The 18107-nt window shown below is 42.2% G+C and overlaps 2 protein-coding genes across 4 annotated transcripts; both read left to right on the top strand.

Moving 5' to 3' along the window:
- The first annotated feature begins 208 nt into the window (after positions 1-208).
- Positions 209-11090, top strand: tmprss15 (transmembrane serine protease 15). 2 transcript variants are annotated; one of them, XR_011246153.1, is made up of 27 exons: positions 209-444; positions 518-642; positions 1029-1096; positions 1296-1438; positions 2020-2145; positions 2219-2338; positions 2547-2643; positions 2845-2948; positions 3105-3245; positions 3317-3469; positions 3558-3663; positions 3752-3902; positions 3984-4125; positions 4412-4501; positions 4593-4718; positions 4799-4942; positions 5051-5161; positions 5260-5383; positions 5867-5962; positions 6140-6189; positions 7544-7615; positions 7719-7895; positions 8178-8359; positions 8712-8807; positions 9875-10014; positions 10221-10275; positions 10879-11090. XR_011246153.1 is itself a non-coding variant. In XM_069539354.1 (27 exons), the coding sequence occupies exons 1-27, from the start codon at positions 333-335 to the stop codon at positions 10992-10994; spliced, it is 3135 nt and encodes a 1044-aa protein (XP_069395455.1). In that variant the 5' UTR covers positions 212-332; the 3' UTR covers positions 10995-11090. The 2 variants fall into 2 exon arrangements, 1 of the variants encoding a protein (XP_069395455.1); XM_069539354.1 differs by having other exon boundaries at positions 212-444; positions 7719-7863.
- Positions 11091-14936: 3846 nt separating this feature from the next.
- ttc1 (tetratricopeptide repeat domain 1) lies at positions 14937-18029 on the top strand. Of its 2 annotated transcripts, XM_020106891.2 has the most exons (8): positions 14937-15076; positions 15560-16027; positions 16464-16524; positions 16621-16733; positions 16808-16844; positions 17431-17579; positions 17666-17720; positions 17792-18029. In XM_020106891.2, exons 2-8 carry the CDS (start codon positions 15569-15571, stop codon positions 17914-17916), a joined length of 999 nt encoding a protein of 332 aa, XP_019962450.1. In that variant the 5' UTR covers positions 14937-15076; positions 15560-15568; the 3' UTR covers positions 17917-18029. The 2 variants fall into 2 exon arrangements, with proteins under 2 accessions (XP_019962450.1, XP_019962451.1); XM_020106892.2 differs by lacking the exon at positions 17666-17720.
- The last annotated feature ends 78 nt before the right edge of the window (positions 18030-18107 follow it).

The raw sequence follows: 18107 nt of genomic DNA, 5'->3' as shown, positions 1-18107 counted from the left end.
TTTACTGAAGTCAGGGACATTACTGCTGTTTGATTGACAGATTGTCGACAGTTCTGGACTTCAAACTCATTAAAACAGTTTTAACACATAAATCATGGGAATAACAAAGTTTACTTCCTGCTGCTCCGTGTTCCCAGCACACACATATCAATGCTCATTATCAGCTGCTGTATCATAAAGTCATTAATCATTTTCAGCCCAATAAAACTGATCACAGGTCAGAGTCGGATCCTTGGACGTCAGATTTTAGAATCTCACAGGAAACTGAGGTCTGCAGGAACAAGCAGCAGCAGCTGATTTATTGATTGTGTATTTTCCATTAAGTCCTCAGGATGAAGCAACGTCTGTCGTCTCTGGAGTTGTGTCTCGCTGTCATTTCTTTTCTTCTTATGATCTGTTGTGTTGGACTGATCGTGGTTTCATGGATCAGTCTCGGTTCTGAAGGTAAATTAATAAATCAATTAACTGATTGTCCTCAGAGGAGCCCTATGACGAGTGTTGATGTGTTTGTGCCGAGGTGCCGTTGAGCCTGTGGTGCTGAGCGGTCGGATGGTGATCACACAGGGCGCGGAGTTCTCTGAGGAGCTGACGAACTGCAGCAGTCCCACCTTTAAATCTCTGGCGTTTGATGTCCAACAGCTGGTGAGAAAACAGGAAGAAAACCAAGAGCAGCAGCTTTATTTATCAGCCTTTATTTTAAAGGGCGAAAGGTGGCCTCCAGTTATCAGCCTTTATTTTGAAAGACAGTGAGGGTCAGGTTTATGGTCAATCTGACCTCATGAGGGTCACATGTAAACATTTTGCATTACATCATCAACCTGCTAGCATGCTAGCTTGTTAGCCTCAGAAGCATCCATGTTGTTGTTGCCTGGCAACACACACCATGCACAAGACTTCTCACGAGCTGGTGATGTGTCTGTGATACGTTCAATGAAGAATGATGGTTCACTCTGAGCAGGTGAGCAATACTGATCTGATCACGTTTAACTAACCCCTATAAACATATCTGACCTCTGATTGGTCGACAGGTGTCTGAGGCATTTGGCCTCACTGAGCTCAGGCGACTCTACAAGTCCTGTCAGGTGTTAAACTTCAGGTCAGAAATTTGATCAATTATAATTAATAACAGATCAATCACATTTATACACTGACCAATGACATTAAAACTGATAAATCACAATGTGTTGGTTAATCACTAACTCTTTGATTTGATATTGATTACTCGATTGATGGATTATCAGTCTATTAGTCATAATTGAGTGATTGACTGATAATCTATTGATATTTGTTTTCAGACAAGGCAGCGTGGCCGTGTCCTTTGATCTCTGGTTTTATAATTTTATCGACGTGAAGGAAGTGGGGCAGCAACTGGGGGTGGGGCTTACAGAGGCAGAGAACAGAGGATTGGTGATTGACAGGAGCAGCATCCATATCACAGGTAAACAAAGTGACAGTGAGATTAGACGGGATTAGAACATATTAAATCACATTAGAACAGAATACATCAGATTAGACGAGATTAGATAATGTTCGAACATACTAGATCAGATTAGAAGGGATAACATAAAAACAGATTAGATCAAATTAGAAAAAATATAAATTTAGACTAGAGCAGAATGGATCAGATTAAAACTGATCATATTATATAAAACCATATTAGACGAGATTAGAACAAATTAGTTTAGATTAGATCAGAGTAGAACATAATTGATTAGATTATATATATTAGACAAATTATAACAGATTACACCATATTAAAACAAATTAGATCAGAAAACATCAGAGTAGATGAGATTAGATCATGTTCACAAAGATTAGATCATATTAGAACAGACTAGATCCGATTAAAACAGATACAATCAGATAAGAACAGATTAGTTTAGATTAGATAAAATTAGATCATATTACAACAGATTAGAACAGATTAGATACAATTAGAACATATTAAAAAAAAGTGAGATTCTTTCTATTAAAAAACTTTTGAGTGAGTTTTATGTTTAAGTGAAACTTTTTCTGCAGAGAAACGAGACCAGACAACGGAGACGCCGCCGACGGAGACAACAGCGATTGAGAGGCTGACGACGGAGACACCGACGACGGAGATGCAGATGACTGAGACACAGACGAGCATCACACCTACAACAGGTGACAACACAAGTCATTAACGCACACATCATACACACAGTGTACACTCTAATGTTTGCTTTGGTTTCCATAGCGATGTGTCCTCCTCATCAGAAACACTGCGCTGATCGATTGACGTGTGTTCTGATCAATTGTTTCTGTGACGGGGTCGACGACTGTCCCGATGCCTCAGATGAAGATGTCACTCGCTGTGGTCAGTACTTATTGATAAAGTTTTATATTGTAAATGCTCTGTATTTTTACATTTGACACTTTAACTAGTCTCGATGACCACTCAAAGCACTTTATATCAAAATAATAATTTATTTTATATATATATATATATATATATAATATATATAATGTATATATATATATGTTGTTTTAAGACAACTGATAGTATCATCATACTGTTTCCATAGCAACAGTATGTGACGGACAGTTTGTGCTGAGAGGACCGACAGGTTCCTTCAGCTCATCCAACATTTCTGAGACAACTTTCTGCCGCTGGATTATCAGGTGCTACGACTACACACATTGTACACATTGCACACACAATACACTCTATTCACACAGTACACACAATAAAGAATAAATACAAACACTGTCTACACACTATATACAGCTACTACACATGTGTCCTGTTAGAATGACTGAACTGTGCTTTTACTCTGATACTCTCCAACTCTTGTTTTTAATCAATGTTTGTGTTGATTTTAGAGTCGATCGAGGTTTTTCGGTTCAGGTCAATTTTCATGAAACACAACCAAACGTCAACAACCTGAAGATTTATGAAGGAGTTGGACCAAACAAACTGCTCACAGGTAAACTAACTATGAAGCATCGACTTGGTATTGCAGTACCTCCATGAACGGTGCACCAATACAGTAGATGGCAGTGATGCACCTTGACATTTGTTGCCACCAGCCAATAAAGAAGAAGACTTAGGTCACCTGACGACATGTTGATCTGATTTGTAGCTGAGCTCTCGGGCTCCGCCCCTCCTAGGACGGTTTGGCTGCTGACGGACCAATCAACTGTGGAGTTTATCGCTGATGATGTCACCAACCTGTCAAGATTCAATGCCACCTACAGCGCCACCAACTTGTCCAGCCTCTCTGGTAAAACGTCACACCTCAGGTTATACTCTGTGATCATGTTGACTGATTGACTGTTTGTTTGTTTGTCTCAGATCAACAGAAACTGACCTGCACCTTTGAGCAAGGCATCTGTTTCTGGAGGCAGCAGCAGGACGATGACGATGGAGACTGGATTCGAACAAATGGCTCCACGTTTCCTCCGCTGACCGGACCAAGTTTGGACCACACGCTGGGTAACGGCTCTGGTGGGTTTGATGTGGATGATGTCATCAAATGAAATGGGCTGTTTGTTATTGATACATTATTGATTATTGATCAGTTCAACTCTGTCAGGTTTCTACCTCGTCACACCTTGGAGTCCCGGCCAATGGCTGAAGAGCTTCAGGATCCACAGCCTCCCTCTGAATCCTCCCACACAGCCCATGTGTCTGAGCTTCTGGTAAACAACTACAATAAACATGTAAACAACAAAAAACATGTAAACAACAAAAAAACATGTAAACAACTACAATATGAACAAAAAACAGGTACCACATGTTCGGAGACGATGTCCAATGTCTCAGAGTTCTGCTGCTGCGATCAAAACCTGCAGTTACCGTAGTGTTCCAGAGAGATGGTAACTATGGCGACAACTGGAACTACGGCCAGGTGACCCTAGACTTGACAACAAAGGGCATGGTCAGTGACATCACCGAGTGATCATGTTATCGAGCCTCACCAATAGGTGATTGGTTGGTGTATATACTCTGACCTCTGCAGGTGGTGTTTGAGGCCCTGAAGGAAGGAGGGATATGGAATGACATTGGCCTGGATGACATCACTCTGACTGCCAATCCCTGTGGCCCCAATCCTCCTGAACCAACGAATGTCCCGCCAATGACCACTCCGGCCCCTATACCAAGTGAGACAAAGACCACACCCCAGAACACACCCCAGACAAGATTAAGACCATGCCCCTTGCAAGATACATAGTCCACATCCCCATATCTAGGAAGCGAGTTTGGCCACACCCCTTGTACCACGTGAAATTCAGACCACACCCCTTGTACCAGGTGAGATTCAGACTATGCCCCTTTGTCAGGTGCTATAGACGTTGCTAGACTACGTCCCCTCAAAGCTTACTAATGAAATCCTTTTGATCAGTTTCTTTTCATCTGATTGCATCCCCTCTGCTCTCATTGACCCAGCTGACTGTGGAGGGCCCTTTGACCTCTGGGAGCCAAACTCCACCTTTAGCTCGCCAAACTACCCACAATCCCACGGGAACAAGGCTCAATGTGAGTACAAGTCCTGTGATATCATGTGATCTGTGATGTTATGTTTACCTGTCATCTGCGTTGTTCAGTTACCCATGATGCTTTGCTGCAGGTCTGTGGACTCTCCACACGGTGGAGGGTCAAAACATTCAGCTCCACTTCCTGGACTTTGATGTTGAAGCAACCTATGATGTCGTAGAGGTGCGGGACGGGGCGGGATCAAACTCCACCTTGCTGGGTGAGGAGGTATTACCCATAATGCTCTTCAGCATCGTTCCATTTCCTCTTCACATTTTTACATGTTTTTATTTTTTTCAGCTGTCCTCACCGGGAATGATGGCCCCACCCATGACTTGTTCTCCACAACCAATCAGATGACAGTGTGGTTCTTCATAGACGTCTCAAGTCACAGCCGAGGATTTAGTGCCAACTTCACCTCTGGGGTTGACTTGGGGTCACCAGGTGAGTCAGAGGTCAGAGGTCAGACTGCAGTTTATATCGACAGAACATAGCTGTGTTATTGATTATTTATTAATATTATGTATTATGGGTCTCGTGGTTTGTGAACAGCTCCTTGTGCAGCCGGTCACTTCCAGTGTCAGACAGGAAGTTGTATCCATGGTAACAGTCAGTGTGACGCTGTGGTCGATTGTCCCGACGCGTCTGATGAAGCTGATTGTGGTGAGACTGATGATCAATACAGGATCAATGATATCATGTTATCCCGTCTCCTAGCAACAGTTTCTCTGTGTGTGTGTGTGTGTGTGTGTGTGTGTTAGTTGTGTTACAGGTGAACGGGTCAAATCGTCTCCAGTTTCAATTCATCTCCACTTTGTTTACTGTCTGTTCTGAGAACTGGAACCATCACCTGTCTCACTTCACCTGTCGATATCTGGGCTACAGGTAACTCATCTGTCAGTACCTGTCTCACTTCACCTGTCAGTACCTGTCTCACTTCACCTGTCAATGCCTGTCTCACTTCACCTGTCAGTACCTGTCTCACTTCACCTGTCAATGCCTGTCTCACTTCACCTGTCAATGCCTGTCTTACTTCACCTGTCAATGCCTGTATCACTTCACCTGTCAGTACCTGTCTCACTTCACCTGTCAATGCCTGTCTTACTTCACCTGTCAATGCCTGTATCACTTCACCTGTCAGTACCTGTCTCACTTCACCTGTCAATGCCTGTCTTACTTCACCTGTCAATGCCTGTATCACTTCACCTGTCGGTACCTGTCTCACTTCACCTGTCAATGCCTGTCTTACTTCACCTGTCAATGCCTGTATCACTTCACCTGTCAGTACCTGTCTCACTTCACCTGTCAATGCCTGTCTTACTTCACCTGTCAATGCCTGTATCACTTCACCTGTCGGTACCTCTGCAGGTCAGGGGCAGCGTCTCTTTTTCCTTCTTTGCCACAAGATTCTCCGTTTACAATCATCACAGTCACCAGCAATGGAACCATGGAAACCACAATCAGGTACTAAAGACCAGAACAAGGACTAGAAATAGAATCAGAAACAAGACCAGGATCAGATCTATAACTAAACCAGAACCAGTTGAATATTTATATATTTATATGTAATTATTATATAAAATACAACACAATGTGTTTATTTTACTCATTTAATTTGATGTAACAACTGTTTTTTTACAGTAGAACCTGCCCCACTGAGGAAGTGATTTCATTAAAATGTGACAACCAACGTAAGTAATCGTTCTCCATCAAAGGTCATTGGTATATCTGAAATAAGTTTCACATAGAACTAGAAGAGCCTTCTTCTTTTTCTTCATTGTTCAGTTTATTGGCAGTTGGCATCCAACGTCAAGGTGCATTACCGCCATCTACTGCACCTCCGACCACCTCATTTAAAAAATGAACCAAAACTAGTTGAGCACTTCCTCCTCCTGGTAAAGAAGATTCACTGCCTTTTATTTAACTGGTCATTAAAAATCATACACACATCGTTGCACTATGAAACCATGAAAACTGAGGGATACAATAATAATAACCTGCACAAAGATTCAAATGGTGAATAAAAAAATCTGACTATTAAAAACAGCCATAATCAAATTAAATTGAAATGCTAGAACCAATGAAAAAAAACACGTGTCCACCTGAACCCATGTTCAACTCTGTCCACAGACTGAAGACACACTGCCCCCCCACTGGCTGATATGTACTCATATTGTTTTCATATCGAAGGAATCACGTGTTCAAATCAAACTCTGATTTATGATTTATAATAAACACACAGACCATAGTTACTGTGTTTACCATTTGTTACTATTAGTTACTGTTAGTTACCATGGTTACCATTAGTTACTATTGTTAACGTTAGTTCCCATTGTTATCATTTGTTAATATTAGTTACCGTTAGTTACTATTGTTATCATTTGTTACTATTAGTTACTGTTAGTTACCATGGTTACCATTAGTTACTATTGTTAACGTTAGTTCCCATTGTTATCATTTGTTAATATTAGTTACTGTTAGTTACTATTATTACCATTTGTTACTATTAGTTACCGTTAGTTACCATTGTTATCATTTGTTACTATTAGTTACCGTTAGTTACTATTATTACCATTTGTTACTATTAGTTACCGTTAGTTACTATTGTTATCATTTGTTACTATTAGTTCCCATTGTTATCATTTGTTAATATTAGTTACTGTTAGTTACTATTATTACCATTTGTTACTATTAGTTACCGTTAGTTACCATTGTTATCATTTGTTACTATTAGTTACCGTTAGTTACTATTATTACCATTTGTTACTATTAGTTACCGTTAGTTACTATTGTTGTCATTTGTTACTATTAGTTACTGTTAGTTACCATGGTTACCATTAGTTACTGTTACCGTTAGATACCATTGTTACCATTTGTTACTATTAGTTACTGTTAGTTACTATCGTTACTATTTGTTACTTTTGTTAAAGTTAGTTATCATGGTTATCGTTAACAAATTCTCTGTTTGATCTTAGTACGACATGCTGATAAAGTGGGAGGGGTCTCAGGCTGAGTGAAGTGATAAACCAATTATCTGTGTTTTAGCTTGTGGGGTTCGTCGAGTCACTGATACAACGATGAAGACAAACCAATCTGAAGAGAGAAGGCCTGGTCAAGGTAAGAAGATGAAAGTTTGATCTAAACTGCCAGACCTGATCCTGGTCATTGACATTTCCTTGGAGTTTGTACATTAATTTTTGCGTTTTGTGTTTCCTGTCAGCTGTGGGCCGGGTGGTGGGTGGAGCTAATGCAGTGAAAGGGTCGTGGCCATGGATTGCGTCTCTTCAGTGGCGAGGACGTCACATCTGTGGAGCCTCTATGATTGGCAGTGATTGGCTGCTGACTGCTGCTCATTGTGTCTATGGGTGAGAGACTCATCATGTCGGTCCATCTGTCGGTAATCATTAATAATCAATAACGTCTTCACACTGTTATTGTTTTCATTAGAACTAGTCAGAGCTGATACCTGATGTTGCTCAAGTGTTCCCGGTCTCTTTCTTGCCTCTCTCTCCCCCTCCTCTCCTCCCCACTGTCTCTCTGAGGACTGCAGCCTGTAGGTGACGCTAAAATCACTGTGATGATGCAGAGCTGTTTAGAAGCTTCTTGTGTTTGTCCAGTAGGTGTCCTCACAAAGACATAAACACATGATCAAGACATGATGTCACTTCCCCCCTCACAGGAAAAATGTCCACCTCCAGTCCTGGACCGCTGTTCTCGGGCTTCACTCTCAGAGCGACATGAACCCTGCGGAGGTTCAGACCCGACGAGTCGATCGCATCGTCATTAACAGACACTACAACAGACGAAGCAAACAGGCTGACATCGCCATGATGCATCTGGAGCAGCCAATCAACTTCACCCGTCAGTAACAACAGCATTGATTTAGTGAAAAACCTTTTATATTGTTGCAAATATCTCATCGATTTATTGTTGTAATATATTCACTCAGGTTTATTTTAAATTTCAACTGATGATTTCAAATCATGGTATGAAATACAATTTTCAGTATAACTCTATCCTTATTAAATAAGTAACCTTCAAAGTAAGAGTTTTATAATACACAACAATCACCAACAGGAAGTTGCTGTTTGGTCAAGAACAACTACGAGTTTCCTTTAATGAACAAAGAACTGTTCTCTGCAAAGAATTTTGTCACATCACCAGAAAAGTAAAAATCCTGTTTGTCACGATAAATCAAAAACATGTCTTTCAGAGTTGATCCAGCCACTGTGTTTACCTGCCGAAGGTCAAAACGTCAAACCAGGAAAACATTGTTTCATCGCTGGATGGGGACGAGACGCTGAGCAGGGTGATACACCTGTCTCTCTCTCTCTCTCTCTCTTTCTATAGTTGTTTTCAGACATGAACTCTCCAGAGTTCATGTTTCACAGCTGAACAACTCAGCAGCAGGTTTTCTGCTCAGACTCGTTCACAACAGCATCAGATCCTCCTCGTTCTTCAGGTGAGAGGTGGAGCAGACAGACAGGAAGTGACGTATTGACTCTGCTGCAGATTCTCTTCTTTCCTCAGCTGAGTCCTGAGGACCAGAGACTCCCCCACCTTCACTACACAACATGCTTTACTCTGTTGCAGTTTGTCTCTCTCTCTGATCTGTCTCTCTCTCTGACCCGTCTCTCTCTCTGTCTCTCTCTATTCTGTCCTGGATAATACATGAGCTGTATTTGTAGACAGATAGCTAACAAGAAAGACCCAGTAGGCGTGATTCCAGGTTGAGAACAATTTACTGAAATCTTCTGAGACTTTTTGTAAAACTGCAACACAATGAAAATAAACATAATGTTACAATTGAAATTAAATATATGTAACAACACTGGTCACACTTTCTTTTCAGGTTATAAACCAGGTAAGTACAACACAATATTACATGAGGCATACACACATCTTTTTACAGTATGCTCTAACAGGCAAGTAACAGCGTAAACACAGTAAATGGTGATAATAGTTCACACATAAACATAACATATAACATGAATGAGGCCTGAATTGAATCCACCTATGCTAATAGCTACAAACCTGTTAGCATTAGCATTGTAAGCACTATTTTACCAACTAAAACAAAGTTTTTTTTAAACTCTAATGCACTTTCAACAACTTAAATGAGCTAACAGCAGCCATACTTACTGATGGATCAACTCCAAGGCCTAGACAACAACCACTCTGTGGTGGAGCACAGCCTGCTTGTGCTATGTGTTTTAGTGCACTTCTCAAGTCAGACTTTTCCAGGCGCAAAACCCTGACATGCCACTAGGGGGCCACTAAACATTATTAAGACACTGACAGGAGTCAGAACACTCTCTCTCTCTGATCTGTCTGTGTGTCTGACCTGTCTCTCTCTCTGACCTGTCTGTCTCTCAGGTTCTCTTCCTGATGTTCTCCAGGAGGCAACGGTTCCCCTGGTGGCTCATGATCAGTGTAAGCGTCAGTTACCAGAGTACAACATCACCTCCAGCATGCTGTGTGCTGGGTTCCCTGAGGGTGGAGTAGACTCCTGTAAGGTAACCACTTCCCTGGACTCACCTGGTCTCACTTGGTCTCACCAAGTCCCACCTGGTCTCAGGTGTAAACCAGCTTGTTGAATCAGGCCCTGCATGGCACCTGATTTTTGTTCTCATGAATTGATCTTAGAGTTCATTGGTTGGTCGTCCGCACATTAAATGTTTTTGTTGTTTTATTAATAAAGTTTTAATGTGTTTCATTCCAGGGTGATTCTGGTGGTCCACTTATATGTCTAGAAGATGGATACTGGACTCTGATTGGTCAGTATCTCCCTAAAATCAGGGGCCACACAGTTTCACTGGCCAGGTGTTGCCCTCAGGCTGCTGTTTGCCCTCCTTCTTCTTCTTCTTCTTTGTTCAGCTTATATTATATTTTATCAAGGCTCATCCACACACACACACACTCACACACAAACACACACACACACACACACACACACACACACACATCTAACCAGTGTGTCTTCAGCGGGCATTGACTTAACCATAGTTACTACTTCCCCAACCCTGGGGACACCTGCTGGTTTTATAACGCAGAGACAACAAAACCATTTTATCATCTTTGCGTTATAGAACTTGCAGATCCAGACCGAGGTGCAGGCGATCTAAGCGACTGCTTTGTGCAACGTTGGCAACGATTTGGGATAAACATTAAAATCTCTAAGCTGTATCATAAGAGTTTAATACTAATTATAAAACTAATACTCAACTAATAATAAAATAATATTATAGTAATAGTACCCTTTATGTGGTAGTTGGTAGTTGTCTCCACTCATTTATGAAAGGACGGATTTCCCTCCCTGGTGTCAAGTTTCATGTTGCCGAGGACTGAAGAATTGCTATGTTTTGATTGGTTCCTGCCAGGTGTGACCTCATTTGGGATTGGCTGTGGACAACCTCAGAGACCTGGAGTCTATGCCCGAGTCTCTGCCTTCAGCTCCTGGATCGCCCGGACCAGACGCTCCTCTCTCTCCCCATGACCCTCCTACTGGACTCCTAGGGATTCATCACATGTTGTTCACCCTGCCTCTTTAATTATAAACTAACGAGGACATCATTCTTGATGATCTCTGTCAGCCATCTTGTCTGTGTCACTTTTTTTTCTGTTTCCCATAATTAATTAAAATACTTTTTCAGCCTGCGTCTAAGTACACTGTAAAAAAAATCTACTTTAAATCATCAACTTTAATTTATTACAAAATGACCTTGGTACAAAGTACTGTGAGCTGAGAGAGTACAATAACAACATAAGATAAGCTCAACTTTATTGATTAATTCACTCATTACAGCAGCAAATCATCAAAACAAGTTCCACAATAGAAACATCTACCTGTCTCTGTCTGTATCAGTCAGTGGGGGCGGGGCAGTGTGTCTTTAGTCTTCTTCCAGTCCTCAGATAAACTACAGCAGTGGTCGACAACTTTTTGTTGATTATCTTTACAATGAGATTTGTATTTTATCAGAGACTTAGACAGACAAAGGAACTTCATAAAAGTCACAGAATCACTTTGTGTTTGGCAATTTGTCTTCAGAGTAAAAGCACATTTGTTTTGTTGCTGTAATTTATTTATACTGAGCTCAATTACAGATCTCTTATCTTGAAAGCTGTGAGTTGTGAGGTCTGAAGATCGTGTCGGTTGACTAAGAGACTGAAACAATAACATCAGTTCAGTAAATCATTCAAACTTGTATATAAACCACACACAGGAATAAAGAAAATTCTGTTTCATCTGATGAAAATCAAATCTTCAGTGCAGATAAACCAGGTAGGATGAACACAAAGTTTTCTAACTTAAGGAGGGGGGAATGAGTTGCTTCAGACTAAGAAGCACAAGAGGAAGTAGAATTGGTCTGATGTATCTGCTGAACATGAGGGGACATACCCATACTCATCCAGTTAACAGCATACTGGAACCATGTCAGGAAAAGGGAGAAGAAGACAAAAAAGAGTTTTGGTTAGAGGATTGAGAAGAGGCTGAAGGACATGGGAGTAGTGGACAAGAAATGAAGTCCCACTGTGACACTTTCTACAACCCAACCTTGGACTTGGAGAAGTTGATTTGCACTTATTAACAAAGAAGGATAAAGGAATACTCAAAAACCAAGTAGGTAAAATTGTATTTATTATTAAAATACTATAAGCAAAATAAAAAATAAAAACTATTAGTGAGAGGAATTGTGCAAAATATACAGTTATTGTTATTTGTAAAGTGTCACAGTGTCACAGTCACATGTAGGGACATCAGTGCAGTTCAGCTAGAGTCCCAGGTCTTGTTGATGAGGAGCAGCAGTCGGGAAGAAACTGTTTTTGTGGCGTGAGGTTTTGGTCCTGATGGCTTCCAGCCTCCTGCCAGAGGGAAGTGGCTTAAAGACTCCATGTCCAGGGTGGGAGGGGTCAGCTAAAATCCACTGGTTTGAGAGTACTGAGCTCCAAGTTGTTGTCGATGCACCAGGTCAGCAGACTCGTCCCTGCCAGAGATGAGTCCGATGAGGGGTGTGTCATCTGTGAAGTTCAGGAGCTTGACAGACTGGTGACTAGAGGTGTTTTGGTAAAGGGAGAAGAACAGAGGGGAAAGAATGCAGCCTTGGGGGATCTGGTGTTGATGGTCCTGGGTTCTGAGACATGTTTCCCCAGCTTCATGCGCTGCCTCATATTAGACAGGAAGTCTGTGATTCACCTGCAGATGGAGTCAGACACACTTAGCTGTAAGAGCACGTCCTGGAGCTGATCTGGATCATGGTGTTGAATGCAGAGCTGACGTCCATGTGGAAGAAGCCGGGAGAGCACCCTAACCTGGACCAGAGGATCAATCAGTGCAGGTGAGAGCTATTAGCTGATTGATCCTCTGGTACAAAAGGTTGCAGAGCTGCCTCAAGGAGACACGCACAGAGTCACAGAGCTCTGAGTGATGGAGACACACAAGAGATTGCTGAGCTGAAAAGCTGGGGTGCCAGCTAAAAGAGCTGGTGAATCATGCTGAAAAGCAACACCCATGTCTCTGGCTGTGTGTGGGAGAGCCCTGTGGCATGGTCCTTTGCCACAGTGGCGCCCAACATGGGGCTCCACGCAGCCAGAGACGCGGCTCTGCAGTTGGAGACTGCGCTGATTCGGTTGGCCGAGGACAATGTGGCTGCTTACCGGGAGCAGGCAGCGGAGAACTGACAGGGGCTGGAGGTGCTCCAGAGGCAGGCGGAGTGGAAGAAGGCGCTAATGGAGCATCTGCTGACCTGGTTGGGGTGCTGAAAGAGACGCTCATCCAACCCCGCTGCTCTAAGGAGCGATACAGGAAATCGTTCCTCCCAACCGCAATAAGACTCTATAACTCATCTACCTCTGTCAGAGCCACCATCACAGAACTGCACTAATATACCTGTCACCTTTGCACCATGTACCCTGCACTACACTACGTGTGTTAATTTAAACCACTTTAATATTACAGACCTTTTTATACAATAATATTGTCTTTTGCACATCCAGTCCACGTATTCTTACACTGCCAGTATATTGTATAGTCAAGTACTTATAATTATACCCTACTATATATTATATATCATATCATATTATATCATACTCTGCATATTCTCTGTATATTCTTCGGATTTACAAGTCTATATACACATATTTATACATGTGTACATGCTATTATTATATTATTATTATCACTACTACTACTACTATTATTATTATTATATATACTATTGCTGCCATTATTACTATATACTGCTATTATATTGGTATAATTACTGTCTATATAAATATATATTATGTTATATTGTATACTATATATATATATATAAATATATACTGTACTAATATTCTTATATACTGTCTAACAATAACATTACCATCATATCATTATTACTATTATCATCATATTGCCACTGCACTACTTGTCTGCCTATTCATCTTGTGTTTCTGTTTCTGTTCTTTTTACCTAAATGTTTTGTTTTGTTTTGTTCTATTGCATTGTGTTTTGTTGTGTTCCGATACACAAGCTGCTATGACACCTTAATTTCCCTCCGGGGATGAATAAAGTACTCTATCTATCTATCTATTGAGTGCAGCCTCGATTCTGCCTCCTCATGCATTGCTGAAAATGGTGGCAAGCGCGCCTCCGATTCCACGTCCCCGCTTAACGCTGGAGCTGATTGAAGGGGCAGCTCCAGTTCCAGGTACGTCAGCTGTGCCATCAACGCATACTGCAATCTCCACACCTGGTCCTGTCTCCACGCCGGCCCAGCTACCTCCACAGTCCACAAAGAGGATCCTTGCGTAGGTTCCTGGGGTGCAGGTGCTGGAGGATGGCCTTGGTTATTTGGGGATGGGGATGATAATGGAGGATTTGAAGTAGGCTGGCACCTGATATGTCTCCAGTAAGGTGTTAAAATGTCTGAACACTGGAGACAGCTGATTGGTGCTTCAGGGTGGATGGGGAGACAGAGTCAGGTCCGGCTGCTTTACGGGATTCTGTCTCATGAAGAGCTTGTGTATATATATATATATACATATATATATATACACATATATATATATATATATATATATACACATATATACATATATATATATATATATATGTGTGTGTGTATATATATATATATATATATGTATATGTGTGTGTATATATATATATATATATAGTTGCACTTACATGGGGCACTTTGTAGTTTGACTTTTTTTCTAATTTAGTTTTACTTGATTTTTGTTGTTCTGGGTTTGTCCCTCATGGTTGATGCACTTATTGTCAGTCACTTTGGATAAAAGTGTCAGCTAAATGAAATGTGACGTAATGTAGCATCAGAAATAAAGGGGAAGGGGAAAAGCTACAGAAGAGGCTAAGGAAACGAGTAAAACCAACGAAGGGAAATATAAAGTTTGAGTTTTTAAAAGATTCAAGGTTTTTATTGTTACGTGTTTCTGCAGACTAAACTCCAGCACAGTGGGGGGCGGTAATGCACCTTACACGTTAGGTGCATCCGCCATTAAACAAAAAGAAGAGGGCCCGAAAGTGACATCGGAGCGTGTCCTCGGAAGGCAAACTGAGCTAACAGCTGTTAGCAGGTGATGTCTTCTTTTTACTTCTATTGAACAGCAACAACGCTGCGTCACAACCACTTTGCCTAAAGCCGCTGATAGTTAGCAGTGTGCTGTTAGCTGCGTGTGGCTAATTTGTAGCTGTTAGCTGTATGGCTAGTTTGTAGCTGCTAGCTCTGTGTAGCTGTTAGCGTTGTGGGTTACGGGCACAGGATGTCACACCTTGTTAAAGCCCTATGAGATAAATTGTGATTTGTGAATATGGGCTAAACAAATACAATTGGAGTGTAGCTGTTAGCTGTGGGTAGCTAGTTTGTAGCTGTTAGCAGTTAGCTGTAGCTCTGTAAAAACAGTTCATTTAGTTTCTGTATCTTCTCTAACATCCACCTGAAATCTGCTGTGAACTCCTCTTCACCAGGACATGAAAATATTCGATGCTGTCAAACACACCCAGCGTGTGAAGCGTCAGTTTTGATAAATGATATTGATTTGTTGATTATGGTGTTGCAGAGCTTCAGTATGAGCACAGAGAAGAGATACAGAGGAGGAAAACACAGAGAGGACGGGGACGGGGACGATGATGATGATGACTTCTATGACTGTAAGGAGTCGATGGAGCCTCCAGACCTGAGAGGGAAGGAGGAGGAGACCCAACCAGAGTCAGAAAACTATCCCAAAAAATCTGAGAGACTGATTGAAACAAGAGACAATGCAGAGAGTAGGCTGCAGGACGACAGGCTGCGGGACGAGAGGCTGCAGGACCTGCGGGACGAGAGGCTGCAGGACCTGCGGGACGAGAGGCTGCAGGACGACAGGCTGCAGGACGACAGGCTGCAGGACTTGCGGGACGACAGGCTGCAGGACGACAGGCTGCAGGACTTGGACTCGGAGATGAAGGAGGAGAAGAGCCAGGATGTTGAGTTTGATGATGACTATCTGAGCGAGGTGGAGAAAGAGCTGACAGACGAGGAGAGAGAGGTAACAACTGATCATGCAACCAAAGGAAAAAGATGATAGAGATAAATTTAGTTAATTATCATTATAATATAAGAATGTGAACGACGTTCACTCCAGGGGAGTGATGGTTGGTAGGTTAACTTCAGCTAGGTCTTGGAAAGATATTCTGGATATGTTGAACTCATTTTGTAGTACAGACCTCAGATCATTTATGGTATCAGCTGATACTTAAACTCCAGGTGAAAAGGTAGTATCCACCACAGTCCAGATAAATCATGTTCATTGTTTGCCATGGGTTTGTTACCTGGTGGGAAAATCTCCACCAGGTGGCGTCTTTAGACTGAAGCATCAAACTGCTGTTTTCAGTTTATTTAAATTCTCTAAAATAATCCTCTCGTATAAACGGATAAGTGTGTAAAGATGCTTCACGTGAGTTCATCTGTTGTCTGTGTTTCAGAGTCGACGACAGCAGAGTTTAATTCTGAAGGAAAAGGGAAACATCCAGTTTAAAATCAGAGGTGAGTTCTGGATCACCCCCTTGTGGGGGCTGCAGTATACTGTCACTGATGGTCTTTATATACAGTCACTGATTATCTATGATCTGGTGTCTATAGATTATACGGCAGCAGACGTCACGTACACGGAGGCTCTGGTTCTATGTCCTGTGTGTTTCCGTGGAGAAAGATCTGTACTGTTCTCCAACAGAGCTGCAGCCAGATTGCACCTGGTAACGACATGCTAACACGCTAACCACATGCTAACAGTGACATTAGCATGATGCTAATGGTGTCTCTCTGTCAGGAGCTGAAGGAGCAGGCGATCTCAGACTGCACCAGAGGTGAGTGATGACATCACCGGATCCCTCGATTAAGTCTTGTTGCTATAGTAAAGCCTAGTTTATGCTTCTGCGTCACGTTGACGGCGTTGAGCATTCGAAGTTCTGCGTCGAGGGAACGCGTTGCTCTGCAATTCACCGCCATGCCGCTAGGGGGGTGTGGCTGTGCGTTTGTATGGTTTCAGGGGTTATAGCCGAATCCTTGCTTTTTCTTCCGAGAAGTAAATAATGGCGGCCGAGGTGGAGCAGCTGTATTTGGAGTTGGAGCTCATCAATATTGAAGAACAAATGCTTATATTGCAAATGTTGAAGCGCAGGCGACAGAAGACGTTTGCGGAGGTTGTTTTTTTTTTTTTTTACGACGAGGAAGAAAGACCGGAAAAAGCAACTGCCGGAACTTATGTTCTGAGGGGACCAATCACAGCGCGAGCGGTCCACGTCAACGCGACGCGTAGTTGGGATTTTTTGTAGGTGCGCGTCAGGCTACGTCGACGTGACGCAGAAGCATAAACTAGGCTTTATAGAGTAATAAGTTCAGACCATTTGTATTGATTGATTGATCAGTATATTGATTATGTGGTTGCCGTAGCGATAGAGTTGAATCCAGACTATGTGCGGGCGTTGCTGAGGAGAGCGGAGCTATATGAACAGACAGATAAGCTGGATGAGGCCCTGGACGACTACAAGAAGGTTCTGGAGCGAGACCCGACCCAGGCCAGTGCCAGACAGGCCTGCATGGTGAGTTCACTGACTGCTGGCCAAACCAGATCTGCATCAATGATTCAGTGTGAATATAAACTGACTCTGGCCCGTCTGTCTCTCAGAGATTACCTCAGCAGATTCAGGAGAGAAATGAGAAGTTGAAGGAGGAGATGCTTGGTATGTTCTGCACCACAGTAATTAACATAATTAATCAATAAGATCCATCACTGATCATTATGTCCCCTCAGGTAAACTGAAGGATGTTGGAAACATGATCTTGAGGCCGTTTGGACTTTCCACCAACAACTTCCAGGTGAACCAGGATCAGTCGGGATTGTACTCGATCAACTTCGTCCAAAACCCACACAGGTGATGTCATCATGATGTCAGCGCCCACCCTGATGTCATCATGATGTCAGCGCCCACCCTGATGTCATCATGATGTCACAGCTCTATTTTTCACTTCAATAAAGTTGAATTGAACAATTTCCTGTTAAGTGTTTTCAGTAACCTTGTCAATAGAAGCTGGTTATTGATTGGTTGTCAAAGGAGGAAGCAGAGACT

Source organism: Paralichthys olivaceus, chromosome 15 (assembly GCF_024713975.1).
Source record: "Paralichthys olivaceus isolate ysfri-2021 chromosome 15, ASM2471397v2, whole genome shotgun sequence".
NCBI lineage: Eukaryota > Metazoa > Chordata > Actinopteri > Pleuronectiformes > Paralichthyidae > Paralichthys > Paralichthys olivaceus.
Note: the sequence above shows the minus strand (reverse complement) of the source record. Positions and strands in the feature narration are given on the sequence as shown.